At 46.4% G+C, this 25,000-nt stretch overlaps 1 protein-coding gene across 1 annotated transcript in view; it reads left to right on the plus strand.

Moving 5' to 3' along the window:
• Window positions 1–5,953: 5,953 nt before the first annotated feature.
• LOC306929246 (uncharacterized protein) overlaps window positions 5,954–25,000 on the plus strand; it is a 103,257-nt gene continuing 84,210 nt past the window's right edge. Inside the window, exons 1-7 of the mRNA XM_079509688.1 lie at window positions 5,954–6,080; window positions 15,375–15,653; window positions 16,684–16,888; window positions 18,632–18,754; window positions 20,246–20,832; window positions 21,278–21,620; window positions 22,457–24,218. Of these exons, the coding sequence (XP_079365814.1) occupies window positions 15,613–15,653; window positions 16,684–16,888; window positions 18,632–18,754; window positions 20,246–20,832; window positions 21,278–21,620; window positions 22,457–24,218 (3,061 nt within the window). The 5' untranslated portion in view covers window positions 5,954–6,080; window positions 15,375–15,612. The remainder of the gene's footprint in view (window positions 6,081–15,374; window positions 15,654–16,683; window positions 16,889–18,631; window positions 18,755–20,245; window positions 20,833–21,277; window positions 21,621–22,456; window positions 24,219–25,000) is intronic.

Here is a 25,000-nt window from a genome sequence, read left to right on the forward strand (position 1 = left end):
TGTACAAATGGAACCAAATGGACCCGGACCCTAACGGGTCCATTTGGTTCCATTTGTACACTCTCAGAGTTAAATTAACTGTACGCTGTAGCTAAATATATTCAAATGGACCCATAGGGGTCCATTTGGTTCCAAACTATCATTTAGCTGCATGGGTACCCCCTGGAACTCCCTCCCACTTTGGGAACCAGTGCCATAAGCAACGCACAATTGTGTTGCTATAGGCGATAAGAACAGATTGAAGCTAAGAAGCTTGAAGAGCTGTCTTCCACTCTGCTATGTTTCAGCACCAAGTTTGAATCTGTGTTTTCAGCACCCTCAGGTGGACAGAGTGATATCACATGCATTATGATATGTCACATAATGCTTGTAGGCTGCACTGCACAGCACAGCATTTTCAAACTGACACTTTTCATTTGAAACACGGCATTAATAAAAAATAAAATAAAAAGAATGAAGAAGAAGAAAAAGACATGGAAATAGTAAAGCAGTGGACCCCTTAGCTGAGAGAGAGATGAAGCAGGGACCCCCAATAATATTGTTTGACAGCGCTATCATCAGTGTCGCATGAATCAATGTTTTTTGTTTGTTCATGTTTTACACATCTATTGTATTCATTTGTCGGAATCGAATGTCCAGATATTTAAACGCTGGACCCAAAGGCAAACCTTTGTCTGTCCTCTGCCTAATTGGTCTGCTCTTTTTTTTGTCACCGGAAATAGCCCATAGATAAACTATTTTGTGTGAATGCTCCACCGAGTCCACCCCCTCTGAATAGCTATAGCAATCGATTGTAAAACGCACGCACGCACGCACGCACGCACGCATGCACACCCACCCACACAGTGACACACTGAGCCATGTGACACAAGGACTGACCAAATAGTTGTTGAATCAACAGTGTCTGTCTGTCTGTCTGTCTGCCTGCCTGCCTGCCTGTCTGCCTGCCTGCCTGCCTGCCTGTCTGCCTGCCTGCCTGCCTGTCTGCCTGCCTGTCTGTCTGTGTGCCTGTCTGTCTGTCTGTCTGTCTGCCTGCCTGCCTGCCTGCCTGCCTGCCTGTCTGTCTGTCTGTCTGCCTGCCTGCCTGCCTGCCTGCCTGCCTGCCTGCCTGCCTGCCTGCCTGCCTGTCTGCCTGCCTGCCTGCCTGCCTGTCTGCCTGCCTGCCTGCCTGTCTGTCTGTCCCACTCCACTGCTGTATCGTTATCGTCACCTCACAGGTTTACAGTTGTAAAACAGTGGGTGAAGTTGGGTTTTGTGCTTATTTCCATAAGAGAAAGAATCAAGGAGAAAGGAGGGTGGGACGGGGTGAGAGATCAATAAAAACAAACAAATGATCATCATATTTACACATAAGTACGCTATCTATCCAGTGCGGTATATAAGCTCCCTGAACAGGCTGGTCAATGAAACTTAAAGTAATAATGACCATTTCCAGTAACTATAATATAACTAATTACTATCTGTCAGGCAGAAACCTCTTGGTTTATCTGCCCGACAGCAACGATATGTACATTATTGAACATTCATTGAACATTATTATTATTATTATTATACCTACTGTATATATATTTGTCCTTTCTTTTTGCCACCGTGATGTCTTTCCTGCGTCCTTTTTTTCTCCTTGCCCTGTAATCTATTTTTAACTGCCCTAACTGTCTGCAATTCCCCCACGGCTGGCGGGATCAATGAAGGTCTCATGTTATCTTATCTCATCCGCGGGGGGGGCCCCCCCACCCTGCTCCACAGCTGTATCCGTGCTCCCTGGGGGTCCCGTGGGGCCCCGTTTCAAAGGCCTGTGTGTGTGTGTAGTGTACCTGGCTGGTGGCCCCCCCTGCCCCCACACACACACACATCACACTGAGACTCCATAAATCTCACCCATGCGTGGATAGGAGTGGATGGTGGGCTGCGCTCCACCTTTTATAGCTGCTCTGAAAGGCCTGCTCTGTCACTTTGCAGCAGACGTCACGCAATAGTATGTATGTATGTATGTATGTATGTATGTATGTGGTAAATGTGGAAATACCATGGTGTAAAAATGTACTAAAGTCCTGCGTTCAACATTTTACAATTTTTTTTCAAAAAAACATATCGTTGCTGTCGAAGAAGACACCTCTTATCTCCATATTCAAACTTTTTCTTTTCTTTTCTTTTTCTTTTTATGAATTAATGCTCCAAACGTGATCAATCCACAGCATCACACAAAAGTATCAAAAGTATAGCAGATCGACAAGCTCGAAACGCGTTCCACCTGACAGAGACCAAGTAAATGTGCCAAGAGATTGTAGATCGGGTATTTCCGCCCGCGGCATATAGAGATTTAATGTAGTGGCAAATAGTGTGAATAGTGTATAGAGCCAGACCTCTAGCATTGAGCATTGCAGGGGAACATACTGAGGGTTGGTCGGTTTGAAGAACAGACGCTGAAACTAAAGATGAAGAAAATTGAGTACAGATGCATCTTAACAGGCTATTATCTGATAGTAAATGAGAGTGATCTAATCTTCTCTTTGTTCCTCTGCCCGCTGTCTTATCTATATGATAATGATCACACACGCGCACACGCACACACACACACACACACACACACACACACACACACACACACACACACACACACACACACACACACACACACACACACACACACACACACACACGATTAACAGAATGTTGATCGGGTCACTCTCTGTGAGACACGCTGACAGTCATGAGGAAAGTGTGTGTGTGTGTGTGTGTGTGTGTGTGTGTGTGTGTGTGTGTGTGTGTGTGTGTGTGTGTGCGTGTGCGTGCGTGCCTGTAATTATTTCATTCTCCCTGCATTATCGTGAACCAGGCCAAGTAGACTTTTTAATGCAGCTTTGCACACATGCTCCCATTATATTCATATCATTTTAATGTACATTTTGTGCGGGTCTCATGAGTGTGTGTGTGTGTGTGCGTGTGTGTTGTGTGCGTGTATATATATTTTTATCATTGTGATAGACAATAACTTTTATGTTGGATGTTGAAAAAAAGTATATTCCTGTGCTACGCCGTTGCACGGCAAAGTGTAAAGTGAAAAACTACACAGTGCTTCTCAAACTGTCAAGGACCCCCAAATTGACATGCATTTGGCCGCGGACCCTCCATCTGAAAATGTTTTGTGGCAGCGACCACCCCCAGAAGAGAAGATCTAAACTGATGAAGTTCGAGATATCTTCGTAATTTTTCAACTAGTTTAAAAAAGAATCGCAGATCTACAAGCTTGTGGGACTGCACAAAGTGTGAGCTGTGTGAGCTTGTATATCTGCTATATTTGAATAGCCAACATATACAGGGATTATGACCCTGCCAAGGACCCACTCGGCCTAATTCCTTTTTCCGCTCACACCGACCGCTCGATGGGGCGGTTCGTGTATTCTTGTATTTGTTTTACTGAGAATACGTACGGTTAGGGTTACGCATAGTTTTACTGGGGTTAGGTTTAGGAAGAGGGTTAGGTTTTGGCACCGTTTTACTGAGGTTAAGAGCATCATTTACTTAGGTTACGTTTAAGGAATACCAGGCTGAGCCGCTCCGTTGGCTGTATGCCCGGGGTGACTCTGTTTTGGGGCGAGCATTCTGGTTAGAGTTCTCAACGGGCCTGAAAATTAAGGCCTGGCCCTAACTGGGCCCCGAGTGATCTGGCCCGAGGCCCGGCCCGACTAATTGGCATAGATTTTAGGCCTGACCCCGGCCCTAAAATCAGGTCAGGTCGGGTTTGGGCAGAATTTGAGAACTCTACACATGCAGAGTAAAAGTGAAACGCCAGTCAGCACCATCACCAAAACAGAACTATTATTTTAAAAATATTCAATATATATATATTTTCATAGAGCGCAATTAAGGCCCGGCCTGGCGGCTGGCCCTACTGATTAGCATACATTTTAGGCCCGGCCCGGCCCGGCCCGAGAACGTCGGGTCGGGTTCAGGGCAGAATGTGAGAACTCTCTGGTTCTGGTGTCCAGTGAAGTGTACATGGGGTTTAAGTGTTTAAGTAGGCAGCCAGCGCAGGGTGAGTAATGCCTTTAGACACACACACCAGGCCTGTGTTTGTCCATGTCATGACCTTAACGTTTATGAGGTGCACGCAAAACGGCCTTAACAACACACTGTTGACACGCGTTCACACACACACACACACACACACACACACACACACACACACACACACACACACACACACACACACACACACACACACACACACACACACACACACACACACACACACACACACACACACACACACACCTTAACAACGCACACTGTTGACTGACACGCTGTTGACACACACACACACACACACACACACACACACACACACACACACACACACACACACCTTAACGCACACTGCTGACTGACACACTGTTGACACGCGTTTACACACACACACACACACACACACACACACCGTAACAACACACTGCTGACTGACACACTGTTGACACGCGTTTACACACACACACACACACACACACACACACACACACACACACACACACACACACACACACACACACACACACACACACACACACACACACACACACACACACACACACACACACACGCACACACACCTTAACAACACACTGCTGACACACTGATGACACGCGTTTACAAGTGTGACAAGTTGATTCTACAGGAAGCACAACAGGCAGCCCAGCACAAAGTAATCAACCCCAGTATGAGTTCAAGTTTTTACGGTTGGGTCACGACTAGTAATTAGCCCTTTTCTCCTGTTTTTTACACATTGATACTCCTGGTCAAATACTGAACTACAAGTGAAAGTCGCTCTGTCAAACTGAAGGATACAAGAACAGTGCAGGGCCCTCGATGTGAATTAGGCATTTCCCCCCCAGAAATGTAAAAGAAAAGAAGAAAAAAAGGTCAATTTTGACCTGAGATCAGATTCTAAAAACGTCTTCTACATCCTGACAGTTTTCTGAGAAAGCTATGTTTCTATGTCAGTCGTTCTTTGATTTTTCAAAAATATCAGACCTACAAGCTCGTAGCGCGCCACTCGGTGGCGTGCTATGAGCTTGTAGATCTGCTATTTTTCAATAGCTAAAGCATAACATAATGCTAACACCAAAAGGGGTTCCCGCCCAAAATGGGTTAAGTAATGTAAGTACCCTACAAATGATCTGAACATGCACAGTACATCATTATCAAATCTAGACCTAAATGTATCCTTTGACTTCTTGTTTAAGCACAAAATAATTGGATACAGGTTTTGAAGCAATTCATAGAAATTGAAGAAATATTAGACTATAATGGTCAAATAGCCCTGGTCCAGTGCTTAAGTTACAGCGAGTCTTGCTGTAACTTAAGCACTGGACCAGGGCTAATGGTCGAATAGCCTATAATTGTTTGACATTTTGGGAAAAATAGGAGTTTTTTCGAGTAGTCCACTCTTCCTTAGTGCAAACTCTTCCTGTTAGTGAATGGTACAGTCAGTATCCTAAAGTTTAAAAAGAATGTAGGCCTATATTAAAAAGAAGAAAAAAATCCCTTCAACTATAGGCTATTTTCAATATCAATGCATTGCTTGCTGTATACTCTCTCTCACTCTGATTTTGCTTGGGAATCCCCTCCTCGAGGGCCCCTGGGGGCCCCCAGACCCCACTTTGAGTGGTTCAAGTGGTTCGTAAAAAATACAAATAAAACCCCATCCTCCTAATTAGAGCTCTGCAATGTTGAGTGACAAGTGACTCTCTTCATGTTGCTGCTAGGCCAAACAAACCTGCATGTCTCTCACCATGGGACAGCCCATCATCATGGGATAAGCCCTGCATGATTCAGAGCAGAGCAGAGGGGGAACTCTTTGTTACCTCCTCCTCCTCCCCCTAAAACAGAACTCTAGTCTACACACACCGCTGTGCTGCTGCTGCTGCAGGTCCCTCTAGTCTAGATGCGTCTGTCTCGCCGGGCAAAAAGTTCACAGATCTCCGCGGGGACCAAGAGAGAGACCTTCACCTGACTCACTGCCGAGATCATCTCCGCTCCAACGCCACATCACAGCAACACTGCGGGAAGGAACTGAACTGAAGGTAACGACAAACAAACAAACAAACAAAAACACATGTTGAACTGTACAGACATTGTTGTAGCAAGCAGATTTTTCACTGATCACAATGATCGATCAACTCTAGTCTTTCTTTGCACACTTTTGTTGCTGTATCTGTACCTCGCGTCGCCTGCAGGCTTTATAGTTGCTGTATCGGTTTGTTTGTGCGCTGTGCTCAGCTGTGCCCAATTTAACTGAACTAAACTTTGTTATGTTAAAAATGTAGGGTTCTTATTAGTACTAACACAAACAAACTGATGGACATGACAACGTGAAGGTGTAGGCTGGGTACCCCACTGTGCACAAAACAAGCGTCATTTGCGTTATGCGGCGATTTTGTAATGACGCGCAGCGTCGCTCGCCGAAAACAACTGAACGACCAACGCGCGTCGGTCATCACGGTCAGCTTGAGGTGAGGATCGGTCCGTTTGAATGGCTGTGAACCCCAGTTAAGTTCACATTCTATTGATGCTGGAACTTATTATGCACAATTTAAGATTTCTCGAGTTAAAACTGGCAGCATATCTACAGTCAGTCTTTGCGGCTACTTTAACCTCGACATTTCGATGAGAAAGTACATGTTGTGGGCTAAATAAATAGGTTTGGTAGCAACACATAGTTTAATCATAGCGAACAGAGGAGTGTACAAGTGTGGCTTATAAAAGTCGTTCCTGCCGGGTTCAATTAAGGCTCCAGCAACTCGTCTTAAAGACCACAACTCGTCTTAAAGACCACAACTCGTCTTAAAGACCACAAACTGCAAAGTGGTCTGAGTCTGACTGACACTGACAGTTTTTTGTAGGGAAACAAAAATGCAAGTATTGTAGGTATCATTTATCAGTGACATTCTGGGGTTACAACGAAATTGGTGACGCGTGGAATTCCGTGACTACAGAGGGTCTATTATGCCTATATAATATCTGCAGCTTATTTGGTTGCAGTTTGAGTTTTATTGCAGGGGTCTTCAATATTTTTCAGGCCTAGGACTCCTATCCTTATAGCTGCCTGAGACAGAGATGAAGCAGGGACCCCCACACCCACTATATCACATCATTGTGTTCAGGCCCAGGACTCCTTATAGAGCTCTGCCTGAGACAGAGATGAACAGGGACCCCTACACCCACTATATCACACCATTGTGTGTTGCAGATTAAACTTTTATAAATGTATGTTTTTGAGTGGTGTAAACCACTCCAACAACTGGCTTTTTTTTCTGTTCGTCTGTTGTCTGTTCGTACCAAAAAAATCACACCCGTGTGAATTGAGTGGTGTAAGGTTTTATATAGCATGATCAGCTGTGGTCTGACGTAATGTCTGACGTAATGAAGGTATTATATAGCCTGATCAGCTCTGATCTGACGTAATGAAATCACACCCGGATGTGATTTCACAACTGGCTTTTTTTGTGCAGAAAAAATGACCATGGTTGCTACGGTCATCCAGTTCACCCGGGTGTGATTTAATTACGTCAGAAATTATTTTGAACATAGCAACCATGCTCATTTTTTTCTGCACACAAAAGCCAGTTGTAGGAGTGGTTTACACCACTCAAAAAAGTGTACCCGTGTCTGTTCGTACCAAAAGAAATGAGCATGGTTGCTATGGTCACCCAGTTCACACGGGTGTGATTTCATTACGTCAGACATTACGTCAGACCACAGCTGATCAGTCTATATAAGACCTTACACCACTCAGTTCACAAGGGTGTGATTTTTTTTGTTTACACATTATCTTTTCTATTCATAATTATTGATTTGATTCATGAATTTTCAAACATTTAACCACGTAAACTAAACTTGACCTTTGGCTCTGTAGGCTACTTTGCGCGCGTGCGTGCGCGTGTGCGTGCGAGTGTGTGTGTGCGTGCGTGCGCACCAGTGGTCGGAAGTAACTTAAGTAGGCTAAATTTACTCAATACTCAAGTAGGCCTATTGTACTTAAGGACCATGTTGTGTTTTTTTTACTTTATAGCCCTATTGGAGTAGGATAGTTTCAATAGCCTACCTTTAGGCTACTTCTACTCCACTACATATTGGCAAATATTGCACTTTTGCTCTACTACAATTATTTTAAAATGTTAACTAGTTACTTTGTAGATTTAGATTATTATTACAAAACATACATTAACCACTTCAGCCCTAGTATATATAGACTATTTCGGCCATTTGAAAATAGCAGAACAAATATTTTTCATACATTTTGAACTTGTGAAATGGGACATTCTGCACAATGAGTACTTTTACTTTTGATGCCAATACTTTTGTACTTTTACTCAGGTAGCCTACATTTTGAATATGAGACATCTACTTGTAACAGAGTATATTATTGATTCTGACACTTTTACTTAAAGCTGCTTAAGCAATAATATGTCAATTTTTTAATGACCTTTTCTTTTTCTTTTTTTGGTATTCAGACAGCCAGCAATGGGTAGAACGCTCCCCCAAAAAATGTAGTCTAGGGGCCACAATCTGCATTCAAAGATGTTCCTAGAAGCTTTGTCATTGGTCGAAAAAAAACCCGGTCAAGTTTTTGGAAGCGTTCTATCCATTACTGGCTGTCTGAAAACCAAAAAGAAAAAAATATTTTTTTAAATTAAAATGTTGACATATTATTGCTTATAGCAGCTTTAAGTAAAACTTGTGAGTACTTCTTCACATCACTGGTGTGCACATGAAAAATGGGCCTCGGCTTGTCTCAGATGTAAGAAGGGTGCGGGGGGGGGGGGGGGGGGGCGGGGGTTGTTATGAGGGGATCTCCGAGGAACAGAGGTTGGGACCCTCTGTCAGAGTGACTCTCGCCTTATCTTTATGAGCACTAGAAAGGGGTGCAGTGAGGGGGGCACGGTGGCACAGTCGGTAGTGCTGTCGCCTCACAGCTACAAGGTCCTGGGTTCGGTTCCCGCTGGGGACGCCGTGGGCGCTGGGGGGTGTCCTCTCTCCTCCGCGTCATCAGTGCCCATACCCGAGGCGGAGTTGGCGAAAGAGCCTTTCTGTGTGGAGTTTGCATGTTCTCCCCGTGTCCCCTAGGGTAGGTACCCTCACAAAAACAAACAGTAATCCTGGTCTCTAAACTGCCTCCCCCTGGCCAGCCGGGGCGCCTGATGGAGGGGAAAGTAACTGGTTGGAATAACGTTCCTTCCACGCGCTACATCCAACCAGGGAAACTCCCCCCTGTCAGGTGAAAAGAAGCAGCTTGGATTACAGCCAGGATTACATTAGATAATTGACACTCCCATTAAAAGTAGGATCTTCTTTGGCTGTTGTTGCTGAAGAATACGGCGCTGTCCGCAGTGATTTGTTATTTTTCATCGATCGACATTAGTCTAGTAGCCAGAATGTGAACCCAGACATGTTGAGTACACCAACGTTTTATGTTAGAAATGTTGAGTATGGGTCCCCAGCATGTAGAAACTTCCGGATGCTAACTTGCATATGTTGAGCAATTTTCATAATTGGCATATGTGATCATACCATTAACAACCTATAAGGCAAAACAGTCAAAATTTCATCATGCTTTATGTAGCATGTGACATGTCATTCTAGGGGGTTTTCATGATGCTGAATCCATTCCAAGCATTAGTTTTGCACAAAAAACACTCCTTTGGCTAAGTGGCTATGGCCGTTTTAGCCCAATGAGCGCCAATGAGTGACGCCCAAAAACGTCACATCCGGGGTAAGAATTTACCCCGGATGTGACGTTTTTGGGCGTTCCTGTCTAGCGTGGTGTCAGTGTATACTCAACATTTCTAACATAAAGCGTTGGTGTACTCAACATGTCTGGGTTCACAATGGGGCTCTATGGGCTGGCTACTAGACTATATTACTGTTTTTGGTGAAAGATAAACATTGTGAGGTAATGCTAACATTAGCCGTTTCTTTCTTCTCTGGGAGACCGGATGCAAACGAGTAGTAATGCAGTCCTTCCACCACTGGAATGACTGCATAGTATCCTTGGACTGGGGGGGGGGATGGAATATCAAAAACCTGTTTGACACTCATGGCTCCTGATATCATGTACCCTACTACTGTACCACGTTGGGTGGAAAAATAAAGCATGTTTCTGCAGCAGTGACATTGTTTTAGCATCTGTGGCGCCATAGACATTTTGCATCGAAGACAAAATGCCAAACTGGGGGGGAAATCCAGTCGAGTGGAAATTTGTTGAGAATAAATTGTTATTGTATGACCTTATGGTTAAAGAGTTATTACTGTATGCCAACATGAGCCAGCTCAGTTGGCCTTGTGGTTAGAGTGTCCGCCCTGAGACTGGGAGGCATGGGGTTCAATCCCCGGCCGGGTCATACCAAAGAAAAATGGGACCCAATGCCTCCCTGCTGGACACTTAGCATCAAGGGTTGGATTGGGGGGTAAGTCCCTGCGACATACTAGCATCATGTCCAGGGGGTGTACTTGTACATCAAGCTGCCTCACGCTACAGAAACAGGAGATAGGCTCCTGCCCTATGGGCCTCATGGCTCGGCAAGGCTACTTACTATGCCAAAATGAGGCACATTTGAAAAATCACACCTGTGTGAACTGAGTGGTGTAAGGTATTATATAGCCTGATCATCTCTGACGTAATGAAATCAGCTCTGACATAATGAAATCACACCCGGGTGAACAGGGTGAACATAGCAACCATGCTCATTTTTTCTGCACTAACAAAGCCAGTTGTTACACCACTCAAAAATCACACCCGGGTGAACAGGGTGAACATAGCAACCATGCTCATTTTTTCTGCACAACAAAGCCAGTTGTAGGAGTGGTTTACACTACTCAAAAAGAAGATAAAGATGTGGGGTGGGGTGTCTTGGAGATAATGGTAGGAGAGAGAGAGGGACCTGGTGACATCCTGGAACCCCACTCAAGGACCACTTTGAGTTTGTCTGCATTAGACTAAGGGCCAAATACTGATCACCATAACTCAAACAAACCAAATGGACCCGTAAGGGTCCACTTGGTTCCATGTGTACACTCTCAGAGTTACAGCCCCATAAGGGTTCATTTAATTGGTTCCTAACTATGAATTATTTGGCTGGGGACCCCCTGGAACCCCCTCAAGGACCCCTGGAGTCTCCAGATCCCACTTTGAGACCCACCTGTTTAGACTGGTGCTATAGGTTCTTGGTTTACCATGTGATCTACTGTCTCTGCATTCTATACGTGTTTATAGAGCGTGGCAGTCCCGCCCCCTGCGAGGGCACCGGAAGAGAATTCCCCATTCATTTTTCCATTTTTGTTTCAAAACGTATTTACAAATAATTAGAAAGAAGAAAAAAATGGCAGTGTACAACATGCGCTATACTATGGTCCGACGGAGCATTGGTTCGACATGCGTCTGCACCTCGGACTAGCGCCTGCTCCCGTGCTTGCGGTTATGGTTAGGTTAGGGTTTGAGGTGGGTTGTCGTGTTTCGGACCAATGACTCGTCGGACCAAACACATGCACTCGTGTACAACACCTTTTTTTTTTTTTTTCATGATTTGTCAACTCGGCTGTTGGCTTTGTCTGAGGTTTACAGGTCTTTAAATAAATACGTTTTGAAATGTCTATGGGAAAAATTAATGGGGAATTCTCCTCTGGTTCCCCTGTCGTTCTGACAGGGGGCGGGACCGCGACATTGTAAAGAGAGAGAGATATTTTAAGAGTTTAAAAGTGAAAAGGGAATTAACAAAATGATAGTATTGAGTGTGCCGCGTGTAACTCCAGTATCTTTGACTATTAGAGTGCATGTTTTATCAAAACATTTTGGGAGGGAACCCCTTTTGGTGTTAGCATTACGTTATGCTTTAACTATTGAAAAATAGCAGATCTACAAGCTCATAGCGCGCCACCGAATGGCGCGCTACGAGCTTGTAGGTCTGCTATTTTTGAAAAATCGAAGAACCACTGACTGACTGTCAGGATGTAGAAGACATTTTTAGAATCTGATCTCAGGTTTTTTTTTAGCAAAATGTTTTAACCCATTTTGGTTAAAACATTTTGCTAAAAGCACACTTTGAGACTCTTTAGTCCACTCGCCGCTCCACCAGATTATGCCATCTCCATAATCAACGAGCCCTGCATGCCAAAATAAATAAAAAATAAAAATCTGCCGCAATTATTTTCAGCAAAGCAAAGCCCCTTCTAATGAGCCCCGGCTCAGGGCAGATTGTTAACTGTAAAAGATTGTCGTTGTGGCATAATTATTATATATTTGTTTTAGATCTTATACTGACAGTCATGGAACATGGCAGAAATATAATTAAAGTCTTGGACACTTTCCATCTGGACACATGTTTTTGGACTGACGAGCCGTGAAAGGATTTATGGAGGAAGAAAAGAAGCATTTGCGTGTTTGATGTTAACCCATTTAGATCTGGGAACGATTCTACACATGTCTTCTAAATCCTGACAGTTTTCTGAAAAACCTACTGTATGTTTCTATATCAGTCGTTCTCAAACATTTTCATGTCAAGGACACCCAAAATTACATGTATTTGGCCGCGGACGCCCATCTGAACCCCCAGGAACCCCCTCAGAAGCGTTAAAAACGTTCGCTCTGAAAGAATATATATTCAAAGATTTGGGCCACATTTTCCCGATTTTTCTAAAATCGCAGACCTACAAGCTCGTAGCGCGGCACTCGGTGCCGCGCTATGAGCTTGTAGATCTGCTATTTTTCAATAGCTAAAGTATAACATAATGCTTTAAAACATCAAAAGGGGTTCCCGCCCAGAACGGGTTAATGAGATGGACGATGTTAGATGTCTGGATGGTTCCCCGTGGTGGTTTGAAACAACTAGGACTCACAGGAGGAGAGAGTCATCTGAACCGTGGTACCAGATGTGGGCAGAGACACAGCAACCATGTGTTGTGTTGAGGATATGACAGGCCTCTCACTTCCATGCTGTCATGGTGGAAACCTTGTATGTCTGCTTTTTAATGTTTATTTTTTTGAGAGGCGCGCCACTGTCCCCTCCTATATTCAGCTATTAGTGTAGATTTTCGTCTCACACAAACATTAACAAACATTAAACAAACATTGACAATGCATGGAGAATTCACATCATATGTGTCTGAGCAAATGGGCTATTTTCGTCCATCACAAACATTAAATTCCCATTGACAATGAATGGAGAATCTACGTCATATGTGGACCAGCAAATTGATATGTTACGTCATGACGATGTATGATGATAAGAGCGCCCCTCACTTCGCACGGGTGTGATTTTTTTTATTCTTGTAAATCAATTCCCTACTTCGTCGTACAAGAGTTTGGTGCAAGAAATAGCTGATCAACGCGCTCACAACTAGAGTTCTCATCGGGCCTGAAAATTAAGGCCCGGCCCTACCCTACCCTAACTGGGTCGGCCCGAGGCCCGGCCCGACCCTAACAATTACCATAATGTCAGGCCTGAAAAAAAAGGAAAAAGAAAAATGCCACTATATGGCCGCGGCGCCGTGGATTATTGAGACGACCGTGTCAGAGAACGCACTTATAGTCTAGTCGCCGAAATAAAGGATTTATGTAACTCACGTCAATTGGCTGATAATGTTCTATTTTCAACATTCTAATGGTTTCCAGCAATTTCCAGGGGTGAGTAAACATCTTCTGAATCAAAGTAGCAGCGATCCTCTGAAGTGACGCAGTTAATTATGTCCAATAGGCTACTGGCAATATTATGACAATTGTCAACTTGGCTATAATCTACTAGGTTACTGTATAGTTTACATTAATCATTGCCTCTCAAACCCACATACCACGCGTAATGTGCGTTGCCTAACCAAAAGAACAGACATACAAACCATCAACATGCCGCTACGATGGGGAAATTAAATAGCTGTACAGCGCGCTGCGATACGATTTGTAAACCAAATAGCTGTAGCCTATACAGTGTGACTGTAACATTGCTTGGTCATCATGTAACTATATTACGTGCAGGCGCTTTCATAGTTATATGGAGCATTTACCGTTGATTAGGTAGCCTAATTTAGCTTATTCACCCAGCTGGGTTCAACGAGACAGCAGTGTCTCGTTAAGCCCCGACGTTTCCAAAACGAGCTATTGCGGATAAATCGATGGTCTTATAAAATATTTAAGCATATGGCAAGTTGACTTAAGTTATATAGTTGATGCTGAGCAGTAAGCAGCTCATTTGGTTGGCAAACCAGAGGCCAGCCAGCGGTAGCAAGTTCAACAACCACCGTTCTATTCTGTCACTTTGGTGCGCTGCTGCCTGCTGCTGATCATCGCCGCCGTCACATATAGTATAATAGCCTAAACTGTAAAAGTTAATCGCCAACATTCACCAGCTCAGCCCTCTTCATATTAAATAAATACATTACACAAACAACAGAATTGTTATTTTTGTTATAATAAAATTATTAAAAAAAAAGGCTCGGCCGGCCCGACTAATTATCGTGCATTTTGGGCCCGGCCCCACCCGAAAATGTCGGGCCGGGTCGGGCCGGGTTCGGGCAGAGATTGAGAACTCTACTCACAACGCGCCACGCTGCATTGTGACTGGGGGGGGCGGCAGTGGCTCAGGGGTAGAGTGGCCCAGTAGAGCAGCCGGATATGGGAACCACCAATTCCCCCAAAACATACAGTTTTTTTGAGTGGTGCAGCCACTCCATTGTCCAGCAATGTGTGTCCCTGCCTGCCTGGCTAGGTCCCTGGGTCCGTCCGAGCACGGAAATAGTACAGGTTTGTCTGAGATCTACAAGTTCACAACGTGTTGCTGTGCAAGTAGAGTACAGTACAGTACAGTACGGTACGGTACGGTACGGTACGGTACGGTACGGTACGGTACAGTACTGTACAGTACGACTGTGGCTCAGGAGGTAGAGCAGGTCGTCCAATGATCCGTGGGTCGGCGGTTCGAATCCCGGCTCCGCCTGTCTACATGTCGAAGTGTCCTTGGGCAAGACACTGAAGTTGACTGAACCCCAAATTGCTCCCGATGTGCTGGTTGGTACCTTGCATGGCTTCCGCGGCCATCGGTGTATGAATGTGTGTGTGAATGGGTGAATGTGCATCACACAATCTATGTAAAGCGCCTTGGATAAAGGCGCTATATACTGTAAATGCACCATTTACCATTTACAGTACAGTACAGTACAGTACTATGAAGAACAGTTTTTTTGGACATATAAGGTTTCCACCCGACCGACAGCGTTGATATGTAGGCCTCAGTTTCTCTCTCTCTCTCTCTCTCTCTCTCTCTCTCTCTCTCTCTCTCTGTGTGTGTCCCCTTCCCTTCCCCCTCTTAACATCGCCTCTGTCCATGTTCCAGGTTGTGGTGTGTGTGTGAGTGAGTGTGTGTGTGTGTGTGGGTGTGAGTGTGTGTGTGTGTGTGTGTGTGTGGGGGTGATTGATGACGACAGAGACTGTACTACTGGAGGGAAACCCTTGAGGACAACAAACCAAAACCCCAAAACCCGGCCAGCGGAACGGAACGGAGCGGCGTGGCGTCTGATCCTCTTCTCCCGTGACTTGCTTGTTTCCTGCGTCCCCCGCGGGCGGGCGTCATCATGCCTCCTCTCCTACGGGCTGAAGTGACGTGGTTTCTGAGGTATGGGGCTGTGTGTGTGTGTGTGTGTGTGTGTGTGTGTGTGTGTGTGTGTGTGTCACCGTTGTGAAACTTTACTCGACGATTAATTGTCATGATTAATGATGTAATTGGGCGTGCGTGCATGCGTGCGTGCGTGCGTGCGTGCGTGCGTGCGTGCGCTTGTTTTTGCTTTCACAACAATCTGCACAGGGCCAATATGACAACTTAAACATAACAAAAATGTAATAATTTTACCCTTTCGAAAATATACATATATCGTTGCTGTCGGGAAGAAACCTCTTATCTCCATATTTTAACTTTGCGTAAATGACTTGCCATAGATTATTATAGATTATTATTACAAAACGTAGATTAAACACTTCAGCCATTTGGCCATTTGAAAATAGGCGATCTACAAGCTCAAAGTGGGACATTCGGCAGTACTTTGTACTTTTGATACTTTAAGTGCATTTTGATGCCAACGCCGTTGTACTTTTACTCAAGTACATTTTGAATTCCGGACTTTTACTTGCAACAAAGTATTTCTATATTGCAATATTGATACTCTTACTTAAAGGACCACTTCACCACTTTTCAACCTATCTTCATATAATAGATACCGGTAACTAATAATCTTGAAAAAATGGCGCAATTCTTTTCTACTCAGTCTGTGTCTCATAGGAGGGCTGTGGGCAGTTCAGAAACCGTCTTCCAGTGACATCATCAATGGGGAATACAAGCTAATAAAAACTGCAGGCTTTCTAGTCCTGAAAAGTTGCTATGCGAAAATGGAAGCCATCATTCTCACGATAATGAAAATCTAAACATTTTTGTACAAAAAATAATCTTCCTAATGATGATGTCACTGGAAGACTGTTTCTAAACTGCCCACAGCCCTCCTATGAGACAAAGACCGGGGAGAAAAAAAAACGTGCCATTTTATCATGATTATTAGTGAGGACCTATTATATGAAGATAGGTTGAAAAGTGGTGAAGTGGTCCTTTAAGTAAAACAAAAAAACCCTAATTTTCCCCACCACTGTGCCACAAGGTTCTGCGTGCCTGTGTTTCTGTGCCTCCTGGGGGTGTGCGTGTGCCAGAGGGACTGCTCCGGGGCAGACTGTCCCGTGCTGGACCAATGCATCGAGGAGGTTCTGGAGAGCGGAGAGTGCTGCGCCTCGTGCGTCCAGACGGGATGCACGTGTGAGGGCTACCAGTACTACGACTGTGTCAACGCCGGCTTCAAGAACGGCAAGGTGAGACCGATCGATTAGCTAGTTTCACTGCGGGGATAAAAAAAAAACATTGCAATCCCCATTTGACTGCCTAGTTTTCTCACTACCCTTTGAAGAACCACCGCGTTCCGTTTTGTGAATATCCGCCTTAACCCATTTTGACCTGAGATCAGATTCTAAAAATGTCTTCTACATCCTGACAGTTTCCTGAAAAACCCTATGTTTCATTCTCAAACATTTCCATGTGAAGGACCCCCAGAAATATATGTATTTGGCCGCCGGCCCCCATCTGAAAATATGTTGTTCTAGGGACCTCCCCCCAGAAGCAAAGATTTGAGTTAAAAATGTTCGCTCTGAAAAAATATATATTCAAAGATTTGCACCACATTATCACGATTTTTCAAAGATAGCAGACCTACAAGCTCTATTGACCTACAAGACCTACAAGCACTATTGAAAATAGCGCGGCACCGAGTGCCGCGCTATTTTCAATAGTGCTTCAAACACCAAATGGGGTACCCGCCCCAAAATGGGTTAAAAAACGAAGTTTGGAAGCACTCGTGTTCAGTAAAGCAAAATCCTGCTGCCTCCTGCATTATGTGCAAATTCAAAACAGGTGGTACACAGGCTGTGTTGAGTGATGTCCAACAAGGACTTCCAAACAAAAAATTATAATCATCTGCAAAGAATGTCTTGACAGAAAGTAGCTCATAACATGTCTATTGTCTACAGTGGACTTTTATGAAACAAACACTGTGCAGATAGAAAGAGGATAATTTGAGCTTTTCGTACAGCTGCAATGTTGGTGAGTTTGACGTAGTTTTAATACAATCAGATTGGACTTTTCTGTTTGGATTAATGGGCGGTCAATGGGGAAAATGCACCTAGTCTCATATGGTCGATACCGTACAGACAAATAATAACTCATTTGTCCCTACCCATCCGGCCGCCTGCACGCACGCACGCACGCACGCACGCACGCACGCACACACACACACACACACACACACACACACACACACACACACAAACACGCTAGTTTCATTAGTGTTTCAGTGACTCGTAAATTAAAAAACGTTCAACTCCACAGTTCATTCAATTGGTTTTCTTCATTACCGTCCTCCATTGTTCTCTCCGTACTACAAATAATATTTCATCAGTGATTTTCCAATTTTGAAGAGAAGGTGGTTCTTTATGAGGATGAAAACAATGTGCTCTGACACCTTTTAACCCCTTCAGGTTCCGGAGGGGGACTCGTACTTCGTAGACTACGGCAGCACACAGTGACCTTTGACCTTGTATTAACCCCTTCAGGTTCCAGAGGGGGACTCGTACTTCGTAGACTACGGCAGCACACAGTGACCTTTGACCTTTTATTAACCCTTCATCAGGTTCCAGAGGGGGACTCGTACTTCGTAGACTACGGCAGCACACAGTGACCTTTGACCTTTTATTAACCCTTCATCAGGTTCCGGAGGGGGACTCGTACTTCGTAGACTACGGCAGCACACAGTGACCTTTGACCTTTATTAACCCTTCAGGTTCCGGAGGGGGACTCGTACTTCGTAAACTACGGCAGCACACAGTGACCTTTGACCTTTATTAACCCTTCAGGTTCCAGAGGGGGACTCGTACTTCGTAGACTACGGCAGCACACAGTGACCTTTGACCTTTAATTAACCCCTTCAGGTTCCGGAGGGGGACTCGTACTTCGTAGACTACGGCAGCACATAGTGACCTTTGACCTTTAATTAACCCCTTCAGGTTCCGGAGGGGGACTCGTACTTCGTAGACTACGGCAGCACAGAGTGCTCCTGTCCAGAGGGAGGAGGGAGGATCAGCTGTCACTTCATCAGCTGCCCCGACGTTCCTGCCAACTGCATCGAGGTGCTTTATTATTATTATTATTATTATTATTATTATTATTATTATTATTATTATTATTATTATTATTATTAATGAGGGGCCAAGCCCGAAAGGGGCTATTATTTGGAGGAGGCATTTAACCCATTTTGACCTGAGATCAGATTCTAAAAATGTCTTCTACATCCTGACAGTTTTCTGAAAAAGCTATGTTTCTATGTCAGTCGTTCTTCGATTTTTCAAAAATAGTAGACCTACAAGCTCGTAGCACACCACTCGGTGGCGCGCTACGAGCTTGTAGATCTGCTATTTTTCAAAATAAAGCATAACATAATGCTAACACCAAAAGGGGTTCCCGTCCAAAATGGGTTAATATGCAAAATGGTGTCAGACCCCCAGCGGTTATTAGGTAGTTATTAGGTAGTGGGTGGGTATTTGCGGCTACTTCATCATACTGTACAGGAGACATATTGTCTATTTTCAGTATTGGCGTTGGACATGAAAAGGTTAATATTGTGGCTCAGGAGGTTAGAGCAGGTCGTCCAATGATCCGTGGGTCGGCGGTTCGAATCCCGGCTCCTCCTCCTGTCCACATGTCGAAGTGTCCTTGGGCAAAGACACTGAATCCCACATTGCCTCCAATGAGTCGGTCGGTGTGAGTTTGCCACCATTGGTGTGTGAATGTAAAATGGTAAATGGTGCATTTATATAGCGCCTTTATCCAAGGCGCTTTACATAGATTGTGCATTACATTCACCCCTTCACACACACATGCATACACCGATGGCGGCGGAAGCCATGCAAGGTACCAACCAGCACATCGGGAGCAATTTGGGGTTCAGTGTCTTGCCCAAGGACACTTTGACATGTAGACAGGAGGAGCCGGGATTCGAACCTCCGACCCATGGATCGTTGGACGACCTGCTCTACCTCTTGAGCCACAGTCGCTCAGTGTGGGAAGTGAGGACGCTGGCGTCGACTGTTCGCCGCTTCACCTCCCAATGTATGATGTGTTGAGTGAACTTTTTTGGCTTGTTCAACAAAGTCTGGATCCAGGTCGGCGTCAGTCTTTTTTTCTCCATTTCTTGCATTATGTCAGGCTTGGCCGGCCTCTCAGTCTCAAACACAAAACAAGAGCGAGGCCAGAAGAATTTACGAAGGCAGGCACGGGGAATGTTGAATGAATGGACCATTGTAAAGAGCTCTGAGCACTTGGAAAAGCGCTACAAAAATGCAATCCATTATTATTATTATTATTAACCCATTTTGGGCGGGAGCCCCTTTTGGTGTTAGCATTACGTTATGCTTTAGCTATTGAAAAATAGCAGATCTACAACAAGCTCGTAGCGCGCCACCGAGTGGCGAGTGTAGGTCTGCTATTTTTGAAAAATCGAAGAACGACTGACACAGAAACATAGCTTTTTCAGAAAACTGTCAGGATATAGAAGACATTTTTTAGAATCTGATCTCAGGTCAAAATGGGTTAATATCAGTATGAAACGTGTTCCGTCCCAGGTGTCGGAGCCGGCGGACGGCTGCGCGCAGTGCGAGCGCATCGGCTGCGCGCACGGCGGGGAGAAGTACGAGGCGGGCCACTCGTTCACCATGGACCCGTGTCGGGTGTGCCACTGTCCCACCGAGGGCGGCGAGCTCATGTGCTACCCGGTGCCCGACTGCGACCCGACTGACCCGGCTGCGCAGCAGCAGCAGCACCACAACCCCCCCGCCGTCGTCCACACCAAGCCCACCTCCACCGCTACGGAGGGGGAGGGGAACGCGGCGCCCGTCGGCCCCCCGTACGCCTTCGACCGAGGAGGAGGAGGAGGAGGCCACGCGCCGGCCGTCCCCCCCGGGACCTTCTCCAAACCACTCCGACCGGCGCCCGCGCTGCCGGCGCCGGCTCCCGTTCCGGTTCCGGTTCCGGTTCCGAACGGCGGCAACCTGCCGCTCTTCAAGCCGGTGTCCGCCATGGATAGCGGAGAGGACATGGAGGAGGACGACTACGATTACGGTCCGATCACGGAGCATCCGGATCTGTACCACCACCACCACCCCGAACCGCCCTTCTTCTACCCCAGCCAGTCGCCCTCCGCCGACAACAGGTAAGAGTCTCGGGACAGCACCGTAATCGTTAGTATCGTGTTAATCGACAGCAAAAACATAATAAAGGGCTTATGGGCCTCATATGGATGGATGGATGGTGGAAGAGTTACTCAAATGTTTTACTCGAGTAATACAAATATTAACACCACAAGGTAGAAATATGTAGAAGTCTGTTATTCAAAATGTACTATCAAGTATTGGCATCACAATGTACTCATGTCCCATTTAAGCCTTTTGAAAATAGCCAATGTAATCTAATCAAGTAACTAGTAACTACAGTTTTCAAATAACCATAGTGGAACAAAAAAGCACAACATTAACATTTACCTCTGAGATGTAGTGGGGTAGAAGTATTGGAAATTGGAAATACTCAAGTAATGTAAAATAGTAAATACACCTAAAGAAATACAATGTACTTAGGTTACTTTCTGCCAATGCCAACAGGGTTGTCTTCGCCAGTCGTCACGGCTCCGCGGGAATGGACATGACCAGTCCATTCCAGGACAGGACCGGTCCGTTCCAGGACAGGACCGGTCCATTCCAGGACAGGACTGCTTCGTTCCAGGGTTTGGGCAGAGGAGGAGGAGGAGGAGGAGGAGGAGCCAAGCTGGAATTGCGAGAGCGACAAGGCGTTCATGAGCACGTGGGCGTGGCCATGGGCGGAGCGGACGAGGGGACGGCCCCCGCGATGCCACCGGACCACCAGAGTACCGCGGCCGGGGGCAGTTCCATCATGCGTCAGAACAACAGCGCCGGTACCACCATAGCTGGGCAGAGACACGCGCAGGTAACACAGGGGCCGGGGATGCATGGGACCATTATGGACTTGGAATTAATTAACTCGAGCAACTCGTGTTTAGAAGTCAAAGTGTTAATAGCACAGGCAGACTCTTCACATACTAGAGCATGTCTGAAATAAATGTCAGTGCTGAAATAATGAAATAGATGCTTAAACATGTAGCTAGGTGAGTCCACAGAAGTGAACCTTTCAAGCTGTTTTCTGCAAGACATTACTCTATAAGCCACATCTCCAAAACTGATGGATCAAACTGAACAACCAATATGTCAATTTGAAGCTATGATTCCCTCCCTTTTCAATGACTTACAGTAGCCATGTTATGTAATACAGTAAAATAATACAGACATAAATCAAAAGTATTATGTCTTTGGAAGTCAATTCAAGTTTAATGTTTAAACATCTACTGTTCTACTAGAGGACCTCTGCCCACAAAGCTCTTCAATTGTATTACAAAGCATTTTTCAGCTCTACATTTATTATGGCACACAAGCAGATAATTATGTTTTGTGTCTGAGAGTAGACTGAGCCCTCTGCGATTCATTAAACCATTTTGGGCGGGAACCCCTTTTGGTGTTAGCATTATGTTATGCTTTAGCTATTTAAAAATAGCAGATCTACAAGCTCATAGCGTGCCACCGAGTGGCACGCTACGAGCTTGTAGGTCTGCTATTTTTGAAAAATCGAAGAACGACTGACATAGAAACATAGCTTTTTCAGAAAACTGTCAGGATGACATTTTTAGAATCTGATCTCAGGTCAAAATGGGTTAATTGTGACATTTTAAAATGTTAATTTTAATTGACCCGGCCATCTTTTGCACGCAGGGCCGCCTACCGCACAACAACGCAAGGGCATCGGAGAGCCTCGCTCGCCCTCTACACCCTCTGCGAACGCCGGCGGAGAGCGAAATCAGACCCCAGACGACGGTTAGTCAGACAGGCGGCGGCGGGGTCCACCACGGCACGGGTTTCCCCGTCATACACCGCGGCGGCGGTGGCGGCGGCGGCACGTCGGCGGCGGCTCAGAAACACCCGCCGCACAGAGTCGCTTCAGAGACGGCGGCAGCGCCTCCTCCTCCTCCCCAAAGACCCCACCAGGCTGCCAGTAAAACGCCCGAACGGAAGGCGTATTCAGACCGCGTCATGACACGCCCCAACACACACACACCGCTGAGCGCCGGCGGCGCAGCAGAGAGCAACATCTACTCCAGCGTGCACCCGGCGGCGAGAGGAGGGGGTGGCGGCGCCGCCGACCGGGCGATACCTCCTCCTCCTCCGCTCTACCCGGTGCTGACCCGCCGACCGCAGGCCGGTGGTGGTCCGCTGTATTCCCACGGGACGACGACGGACGAGGAGCTGGATGTACAGTATACCAGCGAGGAGGAGGAAGACATGGTCGGGGAAGAAGAGGAAGAAGAAGAAGAAAGAGTGGTCATGCTGAACCACGGCCAAGCAGGGGCCGGAGGCAGGGACGTGCCTTACGTTATCGACCCTGTGACGGACCGCCGGGAAGCGGCCGGAGGCAGGAGGGACGTGCCTTACGTTATCGACCCTGTAACGGACCGCCGGGAAGCGGCCGGAGGCAGGAGGGACGTGCCTTACGTTATCGACCCTGTGACGGACCGCCGGGAAGTGGCCGGAGGCATCAGGGATGTTCCCTACGTGGTAGACCCTGTGGGTGACCATCGGGAAGCAGCTGGAGGCATCAGGGATGTTCCCTACGTGGTAGACCCTGTGGGTGACCATCGGGAAGCGGCCGGAGGCAGGAGGGTCGTGCCCTACGAAATAGACCCTGTGGGCGACCATCGGGAAGCAGCCGGAGGCATCAGGGATGTTCCCTACGTCATAGACCCTGTGACGGACCACTGGGAGGCAGCCGGAGGCATCAGGGATGTCCCCTACGTGGTAGACCCTGTGGGTGACCATCGGGAAGCAGCCGGAAGCAGCAGGGTCGTGCCTTACGCCATAGACCCTGTGGGCGACCATCGGGAAACCGACACAGTGCTGCCGGAGCAAAGCCCCGGGCGGACAGAGCCGATGCCCCCCGTCGCCGCCACCACCAACGGCGCACCGACCAGCACCACCAAAGCCGCCAGCAGCACCGTCAAACCTGCCAGCACAACCAGACTACAGATTACATCCACCACCACCAAACCCACCACAAAACCAACCACTACCGCAAGACCCACCTGGCCCACCTCAACCACCAAACCTGTCGCAACCACCAAGCCCACCACAACCACCAGGCCCACCTCAACCACCAGGCCCACCTCAACCACCAGGCCCACCACAACCACCAAGCCCACCACAACCACCAGGCCCACCACTACCACCAAACCCACCACTACCACCAAACCCACCACTACCGCAAACCCGGATACAACCACCACCACCAAACCCACCACAAGCGCCAGGACGACCACCGCCAGCGCCGTCCGACCGCCGCCGCCCAGGGTCAGGGTAGACCCCCGGGGTGAAGAGAAGGCCCAGGTTCAGCCCGACCTGAAACTCGGCGGAAACTCTGAGAAGGCCGCGGAAGAAGAGGAGAGGAACGACGGCTCCGTCTCGCTGCCCGAGCCCGACCGAGGTGAGTGATAAAACATGTTCTCCACACCACCGACCGGCCGCATTTTTCCATGCAACGTTTCTTTGTTTAGTGAATGTGAAGTCCTTTGAGCCAAGCAGTTGCCTCCTGGTCTGCTGTGTTGGGAGTGCGACTAGTTCTCCTTTTAGTCTTTGGATAGCCGGCTTGTGTTGGGCTTCTACCCCGTTTGTGAATGCTGGCCAAGCAGTGGTGCATACATGTACGTTTTGTTAGACATACTGACAGTCCGACAACACCGTCTCTCCCAACATGCGCGGCCGGTTACAACTAGGGCATTAAGCAACTAGTCGACTAGTTTACTAGTCGACTAGTAAATCCACTAGTCGACCTTGCTGGTACTAGTTGACTAGTTGATAAGAAAAGAAAATTATTTATTTATTTTTTCCCGATTTTGTAGGCCTCAAGATCAGGTAGATTATAGTTATAGTCACCAATGTACACAGTTTTTAAATGTACAAATATTTATTTCCAAAAATCAAAAAACATTTTTTTTTTTTTTTTTTTTTTTTTACATAATAGGTAGTTAAACAACTAGTCGACTAGTCGACTAGTAAACTATGCAACTAGTCAACTAGTAAAAATGACTAGAAGTGAATGCCTTAGTTACAACTAACCCGTGGCCTGAGTGAAAACTCTCCCGTGGCTCCCGGCACGCACAGGCAGGTTAAAACTAACCTGTGGTGGCTTAAAACTAGCCCGTGGCTCCCGACATGCGTGGCAGGTTACAACTAACCTGTGGCTTTCCTTTCAGGTTAGGTTTAGGG

The sequence above is a fragment of the Electrona antarctica genome, assembly GCF_951216825.1.
Source record: "Electrona antarctica genome assembly, chromosome: 9".
NCBI lineage: Eukaryota > Metazoa > Chordata > Actinopteri > Myctophiformes > Myctophidae > Electrona > Electrona antarctica.